At 53.3% G+C, this 16390-nt stretch overlaps 9 protein-coding genes across 9 annotated transcripts; 5 read left to right on the top strand and 4 right to left on the bottom strand.

The window, feature by feature from the left end:
* Positions 1–208: 208 nt before the first annotated feature.
* On the bottom strand, positions 209–1174 carry N7459_004563 (Short-chain dehydrogenase/reductase family protein; the record flags this gene model as incomplete). The annotated part of the gene is made up of 1 exon (XM_056943747.1): positions 209–1174. One exon carries the CDS (start codon positions 1172–1174, stop codon positions 209–211), a length of 966 nt encoding a protein of 321 aa, XP_056800630.1.
* Positions 1175–1577: 403 nt separating this feature from the next.
* N7459_004562 (sialidase family protein) lies at positions 1578–2675 on the top strand (the record flags this gene model as incomplete). The annotated part of the gene is made up of 1 exon (XM_056943746.1): positions 1578–2675. One exon carries the CDS (start codon positions 1578–1580, stop codon positions 2673–2675), a length of 1098 nt encoding a protein of 365 aa, XP_056800629.1.
* Positions 2676–3359: 684 nt separating this feature from the next.
* On the top strand, positions 3360–4221 carry N7459_004561 (fumarylacetoacetate hydrolase family protein; the record flags this gene model as incomplete). Its single annotated transcript, XM_056943745.1, has 3 exons — positions 3360–3418; positions 3500–3711; positions 3794–4221. The coding sequence occupies 3 exons, from the start codon at positions 3360–3362 to the stop codon at positions 4219–4221; spliced, it is 699 nt and encodes a 232-aa protein (XP_056800628.1).
* A 487-nt stretch (positions 4222–4708) lies between these two features.
* On the bottom strand, positions 4709–5350 carry N7459_004560 (uncharacterized protein; the record flags this gene model as incomplete). The annotated part of the gene is made up of 1 exon (XM_056943744.1): positions 4709–5350. The coding sequence occupies one exon, from the start codon at positions 5348–5350 to the stop codon at positions 4709–4711; it is 642 nt and encodes a 213-aa protein (XP_056800627.1).
* On the top strand, positions 5320–6301 carry N7459_004559 (cytochrome P450; the record flags this gene model as incomplete). Its single annotated transcript, XM_056943743.1, has 3 exons — positions 5320–5355; positions 5430–5803; positions 5860–6301. 3 exons carry the CDS (start codon positions 5320–5322, stop codon positions 6299–6301), a joined length of 852 nt encoding a protein of 283 aa, XP_056800626.1.
* Positions 6302–7601: 1300 nt separating this feature from the next.
* N7459_004558 (repressor protein) lies at positions 7602–10152 on the top strand (the record flags this gene model as incomplete). Its single annotated transcript, XM_056943742.1, has 2 exons — positions 7602–9839; positions 9898–10152. 2 exons carry the CDS (start codon positions 7602–7604, stop codon positions 10150–10152), a joined length of 2493 nt encoding a protein of 830 aa, XP_056800625.1.
* A 340-nt stretch (positions 10153–10492) lies between these two features.
* Positions 10493–12820, bottom strand: N7459_004557 (putative respiratory complex assembly protein Rmp1; the record flags this gene model as incomplete). Its single annotated transcript, XM_056943741.1, has 1 exon — positions 10493–12820. The coding sequence occupies one exon, from the start codon at positions 12818–12820 to the stop codon at positions 10493–10495; it is 2328 nt and encodes a 775-aa protein (XP_056800624.1).
* An 867-nt stretch (positions 12821–13687) lies between these two features.
* Positions 13688–14562, top strand: N7459_004556 (YoaK family protein; the record flags this gene model as incomplete). The annotated part of the gene is made up of 2 exons (XM_056943740.1): positions 13688–13901; positions 13967–14562. The coding sequence occupies 2 exons, from the start codon at positions 13688–13690 to the stop codon at positions 14560–14562; spliced, it is 810 nt and encodes a 269-aa protein (XP_056800623.1).
* A 407-nt stretch (positions 14563–14969) lies between these two features.
* Positions 14970–15794, bottom strand: N7459_004555 (uncharacterized protein; the record flags this gene model as incomplete). The annotated part of the gene is made up of 2 exons (XM_056943739.1): positions 14970–15593; positions 15642–15794. 2 exons carry the CDS (start codon positions 15792–15794, stop codon positions 14970–14972), a joined length of 777 nt encoding a protein of 258 aa, XP_056800622.1.
* Positions 15795–16390: the final 596 nt, after the last annotated feature.

Below are 16390 nucleotides of genomic sequence, written 5' to 3'. Positions count from 1 at the left end.
ACTGCATGAGCTTCTCCTCGGCTTTGCTTTACTCCCGTTTCTGCAAGCTTGCAACCTACTAACATCGAGGCTCGTGGAACGATCATCGAGTAGCGAATAGAGGGGAATGAACATAATATTCATGGTATCCATAAGAGTTCATTACATTACTGACGTCTCCCCCAGATCGTCCACCATTCCTGACCATCCTCCCCCGAACTGTCATGATTTAAATATTCTGGATGATGCCTGGTCGCTCCGCCTCGAGGACTGCGATCACTTCTTCCCACAGCTTCTCGCGAGCCTTTCCACCTTCCTCGCTGCGCACATATGCGGACAGGGAGGTGTTGCTGACATGACCGTCAGTCATGTAAGAGCCGTGGCCTTCAATACCCGTAGATACGCCAGCGACGAGAGTGCGGGATCCAACCTCGGTCGTTCGGGCCAGCACTTGCTTCATCGCCCAAAGGCCCCAGCCCGCCTCGCGCCCCAATTGCGAATGGCAGAGACCCGGATTGACCATGGTGATGATGACATCTGATGCGCGGACCCGTGCTGCCAGTTCCTGCACTAGCAGAACCTCTAGCAGTTTGGACAACGGGTATCGCACATCCATCTTGGCCTTTGCAGGATCGGAAATGGTCTTCAAAGGACTTTCTTCCTTCCATTCGGGAAACTCCACAAGCCCGTGAACCTCGCTGACAATGAAAGAGAGGCGAGGGTGGGTGGAAGGAAGGGATTTTCGGGTAGCCTTCAGTGGTGGAAGGATAAGGAGTCCAAGGAGCAAGGTGTTGATGACGTTGACTGTGATGGTACGTTCATAGCCCTCGTCTAGTTGGAAGTTGGGTGTTGCCACGGCCGCGTTTAGGATTGCTGCGTCGAGTCGAGGAAGCTGGGCCGCACGATCACCAAAGGCGAGCACCGACTTGTACGATGCCAGATCGACCTCCCACACCTCACAAACCCCCGGGCGCCCGGTCGACGTCTCTATTGACTGTTTGGCCTCTTCACCGGCCTTGACATTGCGAACACCCAGAATGACTCGCGCAGCGCCGAGTCGTGCGATGTGACGCGCCGCTTCGAGGCCGAGGCCTACATTGGCGCCCGTGACGATCACCGTCTCGCCCTCGAAGGACCGTGTAGGCCAGGTAGGGCGAACAACAAGCTGTGAATAGAAGAAAGGTATAAGATGCATGTTTGCAATGGCTTTGTGTTCAGTCTTAACCGCGAGGAATTCATCACGTTATATACACCTCCCATGCCACTAGGCATCCAGCATGACGCCGCCTTCGACGGAGATTGGACGGCGATAAGCTTGGGGCTGCCAAAAGCCTAACTCCTTTACGAACGACTTACGCCGTCGCTCACCTCGGTCTCTGTTAGATCCGAGCCCGGGAGAGGGACAGGTGGTCTGTGGAATTTCTTCGACATTCACTCCGGGTAGAGTGTCAGGTTAAGCGTTATACAAAGTAGAGAGCAACGGGGCCAGGCTGCAGCTCTTCAGGCATGACGTAACCAACGAGGACCCCAGGCAACCATGCCGCCACGAATCACAGAGAACTTCCCCACGTTCTCCTTGCACCAATGCCATCATCACCATGACCGGGCATCTCGGCCAGAAAGTACTGAACGCATTCGGCGTGGGCCACTCCCATCTCTCACACCATCCCCATCGCCATTCCAACCATCGCGGGCTGGTGGTCAACAACGATGAGCGCCCGCTGTCATCACCGCCAAACCATGGCACCTATCCCCGCCTCGCGCGGCTCTCGGATGGCTCAATCTTATCATCCTTCACCCGTTTCCCAGATGGCCAACGCGCGCTTTGCGTCGCACGCAGTGCCGATGGAGGACGCACTTTTGAGAACTTTTCTGAGGTGACTCGGGCGGCAGGAGATGTGGACAACATGTTTCTATTGGAAGTCGCCCCTCACGTTGTCCTGGCGGCATTCCGCAACCACGATCAGGGTCCCAATGGCCTTACCCATTTTCGCATCACCGTCTGTCGGTCTCTGGACGGGGCCCGTACCTGGCAATATGCATCCCAGGCATTCGAGAAGGCCCCGCCGTTCGGTATCTGGGAACCATTCATGCGACTTGGCCGACAAGGTGAGGTTCAACTCACATACTCGCAAGAATTTGCGCACAACAACCAATGCACCATGCTCGTGGTCTCAAACGACCAGGGAAGTTCGTGGAGTCCCCCGGTCTGTTTGCATGGCGTCAATGACCCCTTGCGCGACGGCATGAACGGCATCGCGCCCACTTTGGACAATGGCCGCGAGGCACTCGTCATGGTCTTCGAGACCACGCGCTATGGCCCGTTCAATGTTGAAGCATTGCTCTCATACGACGACGGGGCTTCCTGGGGGTGGCGCCACCAGGTGTTCTGTCCCCGGCAAGGACACAATGCGGGATCGCCACAGATTACATCCTTCGCTGATGGTTCTCTCGCCGTCGTGTTTATGACCGACGAGGACTCTGCTGACGTGGACTGGGTTAACAATGCTTCCATCAAGACCGTTTTTGCTGGACCTCCGAACAATGGCCAGATTCAGTGGAGTGCCCCGTCTCTCGTTTCCCCAGCGTCCAGTTTTTGGCCTGGCATCATGGCTCTTGATCACCATACAGCGCTTGTCACCTATGACCGCGGCGGACCGCTTGCGAGAACGATCAGTTGGCAAGGCTGGCAGTGATGGAATTAAAGAACTGCCGCGTTTTCCCCCAAAAATTGATAGCTGATGCAGCCGCATCTATCGAATATCACGGGCGAAAGCTCACATGTCTGATCGTATCTGTTCTTCTATTTATAAGATACATTTCCTTTCATCAATGTGAAATATCATCCATCTTACGCGGTAAAAGGCGCTTTCCTCGCGCTGTTTTTTACGTACTCCGCAAGATGATTTGGGGAATCATGCAGTGATTTTCACGGCAAAGGGACAGTCTGGATGTGCTAACAGGCAATATAGTCCCATTGCTTTTCCCTATGGCCTTTACAAGCATCACGTCCTCAAATTGGATATGATAAGCTTGTCATCGGCCCAACCAGCCGATACTCGGCTCGGGAAGCCGATCGCCCAAACCACACATATAGTGAGCGAATATCTCTTGAGGAGTTGTCTGAGATGCTGAGAGATTGACCTTTTGATGCCCAAGACAAATCCATTTTTGATTTCGCTGTTGTGGGTGGTTGACTTGCGCCCTTTGGCGAGCGGGATAAAGATACACGCGGGCCGCGGCCGATTTCTCCGCATCGCCGTTGGAGCTCGTCCGGTCATCGCTGCGACGCCCCAATTCCACCCTTCGCAGCTCTCGTGCCCCATTGCAGTGCCTCACCCCTCGCTCCCAATTGTCGCATTGTGCTATTCTTGCCCACCATGGCTGCATCTATCAGAGCCAATTGCCGCAAAATCATGTGTATCGGCCGTAACTACGCGTGCGTTTCCCGCGGAATTGGCAATCCCACTTGCCTCTCGCCCGGAATCCTGGATGCTGACTCGATTGCGTGACTTTGCAGCGATCACATTGCCGAGCTCAACAGCTACTCTCCCAAGCAACCCTTTTTCTTCCTCAAGCCAGCCTCCTCAATCCTCCTCCCCGGCGCCGGTCCCGTCCTGCGTCCAAAGGGCGTCAGCCTCCACTATGAGGTCGAACTGGGCCTGGTAATGGGCAAGACCCTCCGCGACCTCGATCCGCATGACGAGAAGGGCGCGCTAGCCGCGATTGAGAGTGCGTACAAAAATCTTGTTTCTTGGTCATGTTGTTGCATGGGCATGGGTAGGTGTCCACTAACACGTTGCCATTCTCACAGGCTACATCCTCGCCATTGACATGACGGCCCGCAACGTCCAAGACGAGGCCAAGAAGAAGGGCCTCCCCTGGTCCATTGCCAAGGGCTTCGACACTTTCCTCCCCATCTCGCAAGTGATCGCCAAGTCGCGCATTCCGAACCCCCACGATGCCTTCCTGCGTCTCCGCGTCGGCCAGGCCGAGAAGCAGGCTGATTCAACAAGCCTGATGCTGCACCGCATTCCCCAGCAGCTGGCCCAGATCTCGCGGGTGATGACCCTGGAACAGGGTGATATTGTCTTGACTGGAACCCCCAAGGGCGTCGGCCAGGTCCACGCCGGAGACGTGATGCACGCTTCCATCGAGGTGGATGGCAAGGAGATTGAGGAGGGTCGGATTGAGGTGGCGGTCCAGGACCGCGAGGGCCGCTATGAGTTCAAGGAGACTTAGATGCATATAACGGGACTAGGATAAAAATATTTGTGAATATATTGGCATGTGGCATGTGGCATAGTTATACTATGCGCGCTACTTGGATCCGGCCTAGGCTATCGATTCCTAGAGGGGATCCACATAATATCCTTATAACCCAGTGTTGGCGGTTTAGAATCGCTTCTCCAGAAGAGCCTCCCGAACCACGACTCCTCTATGCAGCCAGTCCATACTATCGACTTCCTCCCAGGAGTTGCCATCCTGCCCATGTGGTTTCCAGAGTGGTGTAAGCTCCGAGGAGGGAACAACGGGTAGATCCAAAGATACCATAATCAAATAGATCATTATTCCTACGTTTGAGTTAAGAATGATGTGTCATGTCTGAATGTCAAAGCAGTAGATAATAACAAGGGAATATTCAAGATAAAAAAAAAGAACAATGGGCTAGTAAAGGTTCATGACGGATTGACAGTTCTCCCCGGGGGCTGCAACAGCCTCCCAGGACCTATGAATTTCTGCCCTGTTTGATCCAATAGGTCACGATGCTAGGTAGCTGCGGCCACACAATCATTTGTTGCGCCCACTTAAGGGGAGGAATGGAAGATAGGACTCCCATGGGGGAAAAGACAGTGACTTGACTTTCGTTCACCGAGGGAACGTCCACCACCGCCCACTCCTTGGGGTCAACCCGGCCAACTCTATTAGCTTCCTCATAGTAACTGCGAAACTTGCGTCCCAGCTCATCACCTTCTCCAGCTTGTTCATAGATCTCGTTGATACGGTAGCGGTTGTCACAGAGGTGCCAGGTGACATATCCGTGCATAAACCGGGTCAACGTATCCACCAGCCGCGGGTCCTTGTCTTTGAACACAGAGACAATCTGCTCGTTGACACGGAGCGTGTTGCGAGTGAGCTTCTCCAGGGCCGCGGTTACGCTTAGCCCCTCAACGTGGCAGTAGTTGTTGATGAGGCTGGTCTGGTCGCGTGGGTCATCAAATTCCTTGTAAAAGGAGATCAGGTCGTTTACCCACACCATCCAGTTTTCCATCATGCAGATCGCCGTGGTGATTTCTTTGAACAGCGTCTTCTCGTCGAACATTTCGGCGGGCCAGATCAATGCTCCAACGGCGTGGCCTAGTCCATTCATTCGTCGTAAGAAGTCAGGGTAGTCACGCGACGACTCCTAACTGGCATAGAAGATTGCTGCTAACCCGCCCTTCATATAGCCCTGCATAGCCAAGGACATCCTCAAGGCCCAGCATGAGGAAGGCTTTTCAGATGATCTGGCCAGCTACATCTGCGGCTTCCTCCTCATCGCCGGCTCCGACACTATCGCCACCCAACTGACAGTGTTTATCCAGGCCATGGTGCTGTACCCGGAGGTGCAACGGACTGCACAGGCCGAAGTCGACAGAGTATGCGGCGAGCGTCTCCCGGAGGAGCAGGACCAGAAACACATGCCCTATATCCACGCCATGATCAAAGAAACCTGTCGCTGGATGCCGGCTGCCATCCTAGGGATTCCGCACTCCAACATTGAAGAGGACGAGTACATGGGATACACAATCCCAAAGGACTCGGTCATTATCACGAACGTTTGGTGCGTCTTCGTTGTTCATTTGCGGTGGGGGTCTCAGTTCTGACCAAGAGTATCAGGGCAATCCACAACGACCCGCGTCGCCACCATGATGGCCGCACCTTCGATCCGACGCGGTACCTGCATGACAAGAAATCGACTCGCGAATCAGCGCTATCGCCGGACGTCACCGAGCGCGACCATTTCCTTTTTGGTTCGGGCCGCCGTCTCTGCGCCGGCATGGATATCGCAGAGAATTCGCTGTTTCTGAGCATGGCACGAATCCCGTGGACGTTCAACATTTCCAAGGCGGTTGACAATGCCGGTAACGAGATCACCCCGGACCCGGACAATATTGTTGGGGGACTAGCTGCTATGCCGGCCCAGTTTCCAGCCCAGATCGTCCCGCGCAGTGAGCAACGGGCCAAAGCCGTTCAAAAGGAATGGGATGTGGCGCAGGAAAACCTGAAGGGTGAGGATGGGCAGTGGAACCGCGTGCCGCAGGATTTACCATTTGCGTAGTGTGAGTATCAAAGTGACCCTGGAATTTATGCCTAGGTGACCTAGATCTTCGATAGCTAATTCTAGGAATTAGTCTATTTCTAGATATTTTCTATAATACGTAGGGACTTGAATCTTTCTACGTCTTTTTTAATACATCTTAGAGACACGCGATTAAGTACAGATTCAATTAGTTAGCACTAATGAATAGGATAATTCTACTACATACCGAGGTGCATCAAGATAGCCTAATATACAGAGCAGATAGCTTGCCATTCTAGACAGGGTAGGCTAGGCTTAGAATTGGAATAGGAGAGGACCGACTAATTGGAATCAAGAAGTCTGTCCTGTTATTCCGCCCAATCTGTTAATTTAGGGGCTTAGAATGCATAAACTATTAATCCAAAATCCCATCCATTCCGACACCAACAGTGTACCTCGACGGCATCGATACGCCTTTATTCTGAGTCGGTGGAGATGGCAACTGCTCGCGTGCGATCCAGGTCCTTCTTCAAGTTGCCTATCTTCGCTTCCAAAGCCGCCACACAGTCCGCGCCCAGAGGGAGTCGAAGATAGTCGTGCCCACCAGGTCTCTTCAAACGAGATATCTCCATACAATTCCAGTGTTGGATACACAGATTGATTTACATAACTGTCTACTCGCTATCATCGTCTCTTAAAAGCGGGTGGTGTTAGACGGACTTAAAGCTTACGACCGAGATGGTTGTTAGCGCATCCTTTTCATCAATCTACTATCTGGCCTCTCGATAGAAAGATCAACACGCGGAGTAAACGTGACACAGTATCGTAAAAGAACTATCCATAGATATATAGACGCCATGCCGAAGTTAGGGAGGGTCGTCTATATACTTCGGGCAACCACGGACTGGCTGGGAAAGCTTAGCTCTCACATCACCAGCCACGCTTTCCATCCCTCTCCATCCCCAAGTCAAATGCCGCTTTCTCCCTTTCTCCCTATCGCAACGCCAATCACCTCGCATGCCCATCTCCAGCTCTTCGGCGAACCCGGGATAAGGCTTTTGCCGCACGTCAAATCAGACTGCTCGATAAGATCATCCACGCCCCCACTGCGGTTGTCCCTCATCCACCGGGGAAGGCGATCTCGACCTTGACCGCGACCTCACGTCGCTGAACTTCTCTTCCCTCTACTCTGCAACTGCACAACCCCCCGATTCGGATGTGCCCCTTTGATGCAACGCCAGCAGTGTGCATGCAGTGTCCAATTATGGCTCTCACGAACCCGGCCTAGCTAGGATTTCTCTACAAGTCGCATCCTCCACACATCGGAAGTGTGCCCACAATGCTCGGCTGGCAATCGCGCGTTCGCGAAGCTAGGGACTCTGATTCCTCCCCTCCCTCCGAATCGACACGAGTCCCCTCTTCCCCCCACACGATGCAACCTCCCGAGACGAGTCCCGCGCGCCGAACCTTTGACCCCGATGCGTCTCTGGTGCTGGTGGGCATCCGCGGCTGCGGCAAGCGCTCTCTTGGATTTGTCGCCGCAACTGCCTTGAAACGCCGTTTTATCACCGAAGACTATTACTTCAAGGAGGTCACGGGTACTACGCGACAGGAATACCTGAAGCGCAACGGCAGTCAGGAATTCCAGCGCAAGGACATTGAAGTACTGCGAATGATGTTGGAAAAGCACCGAACTGGGTGTGTTATCGAGTGCGGCTTGGGTAGTCTCACGCGACCGGTTCAGGACTCTCTGCGGCATTACTCCCAGACAAATCCGGTGGTTCATCTTCTGCGCGATATCGACCGCATCCAGCAACTTTTACGGTTGGATGATCAGTCTGTACGACTGCTGCGCGAGGGAGATTCGTTACACCAGACATGCTCCAACTTCGAGTTCTACAATCTTGAGGATCGCACACGCTTCGTCTCGGACGACGGCAGCCCTGATCGGCGATCGGCTGCCTACTCGTTCAAACTGCAAGAAGTCAAGGAAGATTTCACCAACTTTGTTCGCTTCATCACTGGGATTGATGTGAACCATTCCAGCTATGACTCACCCTTTGTGCTTTTAGAGACTCCCCCGGAGCTCCGTTCTTTTACCCATGCCATTTTCATCCGCTCTTCAGACCTGATTGACGACAATGTCAACCTTCCAGAGCTCGAGTCTGGAGGAGACGCCATCGAGCTCTGCGTAGACCGCTGGGGGCCTGGCATGACCACCGTTATCAGCAAACAAGTCTCTGTGCTACGACGCAATGCCCGGACACCTGTCATTCTTTCGATTGACACATCATCTTCAGGGATTGGTAGTCGAGATCGATCTTCCTCATCATATTTTAACATATTGGAGCACGGCCTTCGTCTTGCCGTTGAGTATCTAGTCGTGGATCTCGACCAAGATCGCTCTCGGCTTGGCCAAATTGTTCGCGCTCGAGGCAAGACCAAGATCATTGGCCAGCATGTGTTTGAACCGTCCTCTCGGGTGAAATGGCAAGATGAGGGATGTGTTTCTCTATACAAAGAAGCAGAAGAACTCGGCTGTCAGCTTGTGCGCCTCCTTCGAGTGGCAACCAGCCGCGAAGAAAACGCGTTGGTCGTCGAGTTTACGAATAAAATACGGTCACTCCCCGGAGAGCACCCGCCTCTCATTGCTTATAACATCGGTCATTTAGGACGCACGTCCCAGGTATTCAATTCAATCTTGACCAGTGTGACACACCAAGCCATCACTCGACCAAAGGAGAACTGGCGCGATGCGCAAATTACATCGCGTGATGCCGTTCACGCCCTTTTCCAGAGCTACGTGCTGGACCCATTACAGTTCTGCATTCTTGGAGCAAGCGTGGCATACAGTCTATCACCGGCCATGCACAACGCTGCCATCCAACATTGCGGTTTGGGCCATACTTACAGTATTCCCGACTCCCCTTCACTTGCGATTTTGGATACGCTGCGACAAGATCCTCATTTCGGAGGCTCCAGTGTCGTCCAGCCGTGGCGTGTTGATGTGTACCAGAAGCTCGCCGCGAAAAGCCGACATGCTGAGGCCATTGGGGCCATCAACACAATCATGCCCTTGCGAGGCCCGTCCGAAGGAGGCATGTACTCGCTCCAGGAACAAGCCAGCCGCCGTAACCAGGCTGGGCCCGTCCTGGGCTGGTACGGCGAAAACACCGACTGGGTCGGTATGATGACCTGCATCACCCGCCACCTGTCGCCGCGCAACGCGATCAGTGCCAAAACAACAGGCCTCGTCATCGGCGCAGGCGGGATGGCTCGCTCCGCCATCTACGCCATGCTCCGCCTGGGCTGCCGGAGGATCTTCATTTATAATCGAACCCTGTCGCGCGCGGAAGAGGTTGCGCGTCACTTCAACTCGTGGGCTGTGTCCCAGGTGGACTCCGCTGAGGTGGTCCGCGTCTTACGGTCCACACAGGACGACTGGCCGGATGATGCCAACCCACCCAGTCTCATTGCGTCCTGTGTTCCCGCCGACCCGGATCGAGACGAGCCGCCTGCAAACTTTGTGATGCCCCTGCAGTGGCTTGGAAGTCCCACCGGTGGTGTTGTGCTGGAGGTTAGTGCTTTCTCTTCTGTTTTTACCCCCGATCGGCCCTTTTATTAACGTGTCTCAGCTGGCCTACAAACCTCTTGATACGCCTTTGCTGAAGCAGATGCGTTGCATCCGCAGTGATACCGGACGGCCATGGGTGCTGTCAGACGGACTAGAGAATGTTATCGAGCAAGGCATTGCTCAATTTGAGCTGATGACCGGCCGCAAAGCACCCCGACGATTAATGACGCTGGAAGTGCTCCGCAACTACAAGGGTGAAGACGGGCGGTTCGACGAAAAGACGATCCAAGCTCGGCTGGACGGCGTTTGTTCATAGTGGCAGGTCAGATTTCAGGGTCAACAATGATACCCGCGGATTCTCGGAGTCGAGGCTAGTGGCAACACGCTACTGGTTCACGTTTTCACCGGGAAAGGCATGGATATGAATCTGATTATTTAGTGGCCATGTTGCAGTTTCATGGGCTCTTGCTAAATCTGCTGCTTTCAAATCGGTGTATTTATGCAAGCAGGAAATGGTGATGTGATGTGATATTATACAAGCCCTGCCAACAGGGCACCAATGCCGTCTATATACGCCGGAAAATGTGCGAGTACTATGATACAGAATTTCGAGTCCGTCCGTGGTCAAGATCAGGGCCGTTCGAGGCGGACTCATCCTAATACGCGCCCAGACTCGCGTAAGCCTTATGGATACCAAATGCCATGTTGCAGGCTGCCATGTAGAATGAGTGGAAATCTTGCTCCTCAGAGCCAGCGTTTAAGCGATTCAGTTCCAGGACCACATCGGTTGTTGAGGCGGCAAGGAAAGGCCCGGTTTCAGAGAGACGGTACCATAGCGATCTCCCGCGAAAGTCGTAATGTCGGATTTGAGCGCCGATGATGTTTTCGATCGGAGGGAGCATGTACTCGACGGAGATGTTATTTTCCGAGGCGAGAGCAGACTCATCTTGGTTGGAAGGTCGGGAGGCCCCGGTGTGCTCGTATCCCAGTTCCGTGAGAAGATCACTGGGAAGTTCGATGTGGCAAAATGGCGGCAAAGGAACCGGTTCTTGTATTGTATCGGTGGAAATGAATGCCTCGTACAGGGGCTTCTTGATACTTTCGACGAGCGCTTTATAGTTCGACGATTCGGCAAGAGTTTCCGCTGGGATGTCGTAGTAGAGAGTGCGTGTAAAGCGGAGATCCTGGCTGTTCTCCGGGAGAAGATAGTCCACGCTGCTGGTGCTACAGACCAAATTCACACTCCGGATATCGAAACGATTCTCTTCGGCTTCCGAACTTTCCGCTGGCTTCCAGGTGAATTCAACCTCAAGCTCTGGAAGACGGTTGGCATTCATTGATGGCGGGATCAATCTGATGCGATGAGATTGTGATCCATCCTGGGACTGTTTCAAGGGAAGAGAGTTCAGGAATGGCATGACTCGGGGTACGTCAGTCGTGAAAGTGCGTCGTGCAGAAAGCAGTCCAAGTTGCGCTGCACTAATGGGAGAACTATCGAAAGAAGACTTTGGAGCAAACGCACACTTCCCAGCGGAGGCAGTCACTGCTTCACGGAGAGAAACGCCGTTTGGAGAGGCGGTATTTGTAGCAGCCGGGCTCCGGAGGAGGCTGAGCAGCCCGCCCGACAGTTCAGATTGATGGTTTGTAAATAAAAAAGTCCGCGGGCCCTGCACTGAGGTCGCCTGAAAGGAAGGCACAGTCCATCGAAACCAAGACCTCTGTCGGTCAAACCATGAGCCATGGGTATCGATATTGTATTTTTGAACAGCAAACTGCTTAGAAGCTGGCAAGTAGGTGGAAAATGGCACCCGGGTCTCCCGGCTTGCTTCGATCGCCAGATTGGCTGTTCTCAGGGCCTTTTCAGCACCGCTTTGATTCGCCGCAAGGTAAATAATTTTCCTTGGGGATTCCGACGGCGGGGATTCAGAGGATGTCTCCTTCACAGCAACACCAAAGGTCGATCCGAGCCACTCTAGGAAGCGAGCGGGGAGACTAGAGATTGAGGTGAAACTACCAACATCGCCCATCTCTGCTTCTCGAATTTTGGCAGTGACGTCCAGGATGAGTTCGCGAATAGCCTCGCAGTCTTTTTGTCGTCCAGTTATCCTGACAAATCCTGAGGAGAGGGTGACATCAATGGTAGACTGATGCATGGCAGCCACCTCGTCAAACGAGAAATGCTCTGCATTCAAAAGTAAAGATATGACTGCGGGAGGTAGATGGAGATCCTGCTCGCCAACATCGTCTGCCATTGAAAGCTGCCAGCATTCTCGTAGAATGCGTTCGGCCAACGATCGCTTCCATTTCAAGCCTTCCGCCGAAGCCACGCGATGTTTGACCGTCCGCTTGCCATGGGGCGTGATTACGGTCATTGAAGTTCCCGCTCTCCATGTCTCTGTCCCGTGTTCAGGCGGCGCATGGCGCAGCTTGGACTCGGACAAGTAAGCCAATAGATGCTCGCTCCTGAATGACGACGCGACGACAGAACGTATCTCGTTCCAGTTTTGGGGAGTCAATTGCTCCTTCGGCTGGAATAAGGCTTGGTACTCGTCGAATGCTCTTCGGACTGTCTCGGGGTTGAGAGCCCCCATCTCCTCCTCCAAGTCATCCAGCATCGGGGCCAAGGGGACGCGGTATTCATCGGACGCGGTCACCTCGTGTTTCACAACTCGAGGTTGTTGCTGCACGACCAGAATCTCTGCCGGCTCGCCCAATGTAGTCGCTCCGATTGCGATTCTCTTCCCTACTCGGCGTCGTCGTCGGCTTCTTACTCCGCTCAATCCGGCGTGACTCCGGGTCTCGTGCTTTGGTTGCACTGGTTGTTTAGGCTGCTCAGGTTGGTCGAGGGGATGTGATGGACCGGCATCATCGGCGGATGAACTCTGGAATCGGAGGGAGAGGTAGAGGTTGTATCGTGGCAACGGCTTTCGGAATGGGTATGAGATACGGAAGATGCTTGACGCGCTTCTTGGAGATGGTCGCATCTTGGCAACCCTGGCCTGGTTCCAGTCTGCAAGCCTGCAACTCGCGGTTCACAATTCTCGAAATCCGCGACGCCGCGATCTTTTTCGACGCGCTAACCCCGAACGGGGATATTGATACCTCAGGCATTAAGGCTTACACCCAGCCGGATTGACACTAAACCCATTCAAACTTCCCTCTTTACTGAGGTACTGACCTTCGGTCAGGATTGTATACAAAGGGCTAATGTGCATCAAGACATTCAGTACAGAATAATTGTGTTCTTTACGGCCATCTGTGTGGACTTCCTTGGTGTCTTGGAACTTTCCAGTCTCCGTCGTGTGCATATCAACCTCCAACAGCCAGATAACTACTGTATACAGGTGATGTACGCCAATAACTCCCTGTGGAAACAGGAAGAATCACTACGGGTAAGCAGTAGGACGCTAGGGCGTGGGGACGCCGTCCTTGATAATGGTGTCCAACGCGATGGCGTCGGGTGGCCTGGTGATATGGGAATTGTACTCGGCATTCGTGACCCTCTGGACAGCAAGCCACTGCAGGTGCCTGCAGGTGCAAGAGGTCAAGGGACGCAATGACGCGTTCGCGGTTCAATTCAGCCTATGATAGCCCCGAGAAGGAGACGAACGAGAAAAGAGGGTCTCTGCAGGAATCAGCCCTACAGGACCAGTTCCAAGGCTGCGGAGAGAGCCGGTCGGCTGAGAAAAAAAAGGGTGGTGTCGGCCATCGCCCGACCCGAACCGAACCGCCAATTGCGAATTGCATCTTCGTTTTTCCCATTCTCCCCTTCCTCCTTCACGACCTATCCTGCTGTACATTTGCGCATTCCCTCGCGCTGCGACGCGCCCCTGATATCTCTTCAAGAAGTCATGGAGAAGGCAACGCAGCCTCCGGCGGTTCCAGATCTCGAGGCCAGCCCCTCACCGGACCAACCCAGAAAAGAACCTATCGTCGCGCGACGATGGAAGCAGCAACTGGATCCTTCATGGGCAGACCTGATCTGTCTGCTCCTCTGTTTTTTGACCGGCCTGTGTGATAGCAGCGCCTACAATGCGTGGTCCTGTTTCTTGGGCATGCAAACCGGTATGACTTATTGCGTCTACACGCCCCCTGGTTCACCGCATACTAATCTCGTTCCGCTCCGACAGGCAACACCATTTTCCTAGGTCTCGGCGCATCCAACCAGCCAGCCAGCAAGCCCTGGGGCTGGCTCAAGTCGCTGGTCTCGATCACCGCGTTCTTCACCGGCGCCATGGTCTTTTCCATCGCAATGCGCCAAGTCGGCGCTCTCCGGCGCGGCACTCTCTTCGTTTCGTTCCTCGCCCAGTGCATCCTGATCATAATTGCGGTGGCCTTGATCCAGGGTGATTTGATCCCGCATTCCTCCAGCGACGCCTCCCTCGACGGCGGTCCTCTCTTCCTGGAGCTGATCCCTATTGCCCTGCTGGCCTTCCAATCTGCCGGTGGAATGACCTGCAGTCGGTCTCTCGGGTATAATGAGATTCCCACAGTGGTTCTGACCAGTGTATACTTCGACATTGCTTCCGACCCCAAGATCACCGACAAGCCAACCGCTAACGTCAAGCGTAATCGCCGCATTGGAGGCGTGGTGTCATTGCTGGTCGGTGCCATTGTGGGTGGCTGGCTGAGCCGTAGCAGTGGCGGCATGCAGTCTGCTCTGTGGCTGGCGGCGGGCCTCAAGTTTGTCGCTGCCTTTGGCTGGTTGTTCTGGAAGGCCAAGTAGATGCGGACCATGGGAAGCCCATGGTCGGTCTCGGCAACCCTCCATTGCAGATCTACACACCATCTATCATACATTTATAGACACATAGAGCAATCTCTGAGACGGTGTGATTGGTTCAACTGGATTTGAGCCTGCGTCGCACCTCCGGATATCAATAGCTAGAATAAACAAGACCTAATCTTGCCCGCTACATCTGCCTCCTGCCCTTGGGTTGGTGCCAACACAAATCCAAAATAAGTAGCTCTGAAATGCCCTCTTTTATTTCATTTCGTACCTCACTATATTATCCCGAGAATACCCGTGTCGTTCCCATCGATCGAATCAAAAGTAATTCACACAGGCTGACGGGATGATCTAGGAAAATGACTTGAAATCAACTCACTGCCGATGGAAAAGAGCGTAATAGGTTAATCCCAGATTTCTTTTGCAAATTCCGGTCCTGATCTAGAATTGACTGAATGATAGTCTGACTCCCTAAGGGCCAGATGCCTGCGGAGCTCATCCAGGAGAAGATACATCCTTGAGTACTCTCCGGCTTTGAGGGCATGATAGAATGGCCTATATGCCTCTTTTAGGCTGTTTCCATCAAATATGTCTAGCCCATCCACGTATTCCAAGATATAAGTCAGAATAGCCATCCAATAAGTTGCGGCTCTGGTTTCGTAACCGCGACAAAGTAACGCGATCACGGCCTCGCAATATCGAACCGGATGGGGGATTTGCACCAGGTCGAGCTTGAGTGGGAAACGCCCTTGGCCACGGCCAGGAATCGCGGGTGGAAGTCGCTCATCCGAAGCCTTTAAGAGGCCCGGACTTCCTTCGGTGAAAGATAATTCCCATAGAACATCGGACTTCAGGTATACCGATATTGCAAGTTCGTCGTTGAGGTGTAGGTGCCCGGCAGAAGGCTGGCGTCGCTGCCCAATCCAGAATGGACAATTTTGACCTTGTATGCAAGGAGCAAACCCAGCTTTCTCGATAGAAGACAGGGCAGTCTCCTTATATTCGTCGGGCACAACGAAGGCCATACCCTACCGTGATGTCAGTAGTCTTTCTTTCCAACTAAAGTTGAGACGAACATCAACAATGGTGGGGACCCCGTAGATGGTCAGTAAATAGTTACCCCACAGGACATTAGGTATACCAGCGGAGGTGAGCACACTGGAGATCATTGCGACTAGTCTATTGTCCAGTGTGAGAGGTGTTTGAGTTTGACTCTGAAGGTCAGGCATGGTGAGATGGTCCTTGAATTGCGACCAGAATAATCATCATCCGCCAACTCTATAAATCTCGTTTCATTTTTGCCGTGGAGCAATCAATAGTCCAGGAGTGAGGTTGGTCATGTAGGTAGTTTCTGTGTTCTTTGCAGCGAGCCTGTACAGACCGCCATTTACTGCCCGTTGATGGTCATCCCTCACTCGGCGCTTCCTTTCTTACATCAACGTACTCTGCTAAACACTTCGAATATGGGCATCAGAGGTTTGTGGAATTTGCGAGTTGGGGGTAAGTTTTTTTGATGGGCGATACTACTACATGTCCTGACTCATCCCACCAGGAAAGTGGTATCTCTCTTCACCCAAGGACACAAATCAGTCCTCCAGATGCCCCGGCGACACTACGCCGTGTGAAGCAAATTTATGACGAAACAATAAATCTTGTTGATTGGGAGCTCGTTCCATTTCCAAGCCCGCTGCGCTCAAACTTTGACTATGTGTATACTGTCGATCAAGACGCAGGCACCTTTGCTCTTTCAGAATGAAGGCATCGCGACGGAGTATCAGTCTGCCATGTGTTCACCGCTGACCTAGTCAGCGTCTATGCAATGACC

This window comes from Penicillium hispanicum (genome assembly GCF_028827665.1).
Source record: "Penicillium hispanicum strain IBT 35686 chromosome Unknown utg000004l_segment0_segment0, whole genome shotgun sequence".
Lineage (NCBI taxonomy): Eukaryota > Fungi > Ascomycota > Eurotiomycetes > Eurotiales > Aspergillaceae > Penicillium > Penicillium hispanicum.
Note: the sequence above shows the minus strand (reverse complement) of the source record. Positions and strands in the feature narration are given on the sequence as shown.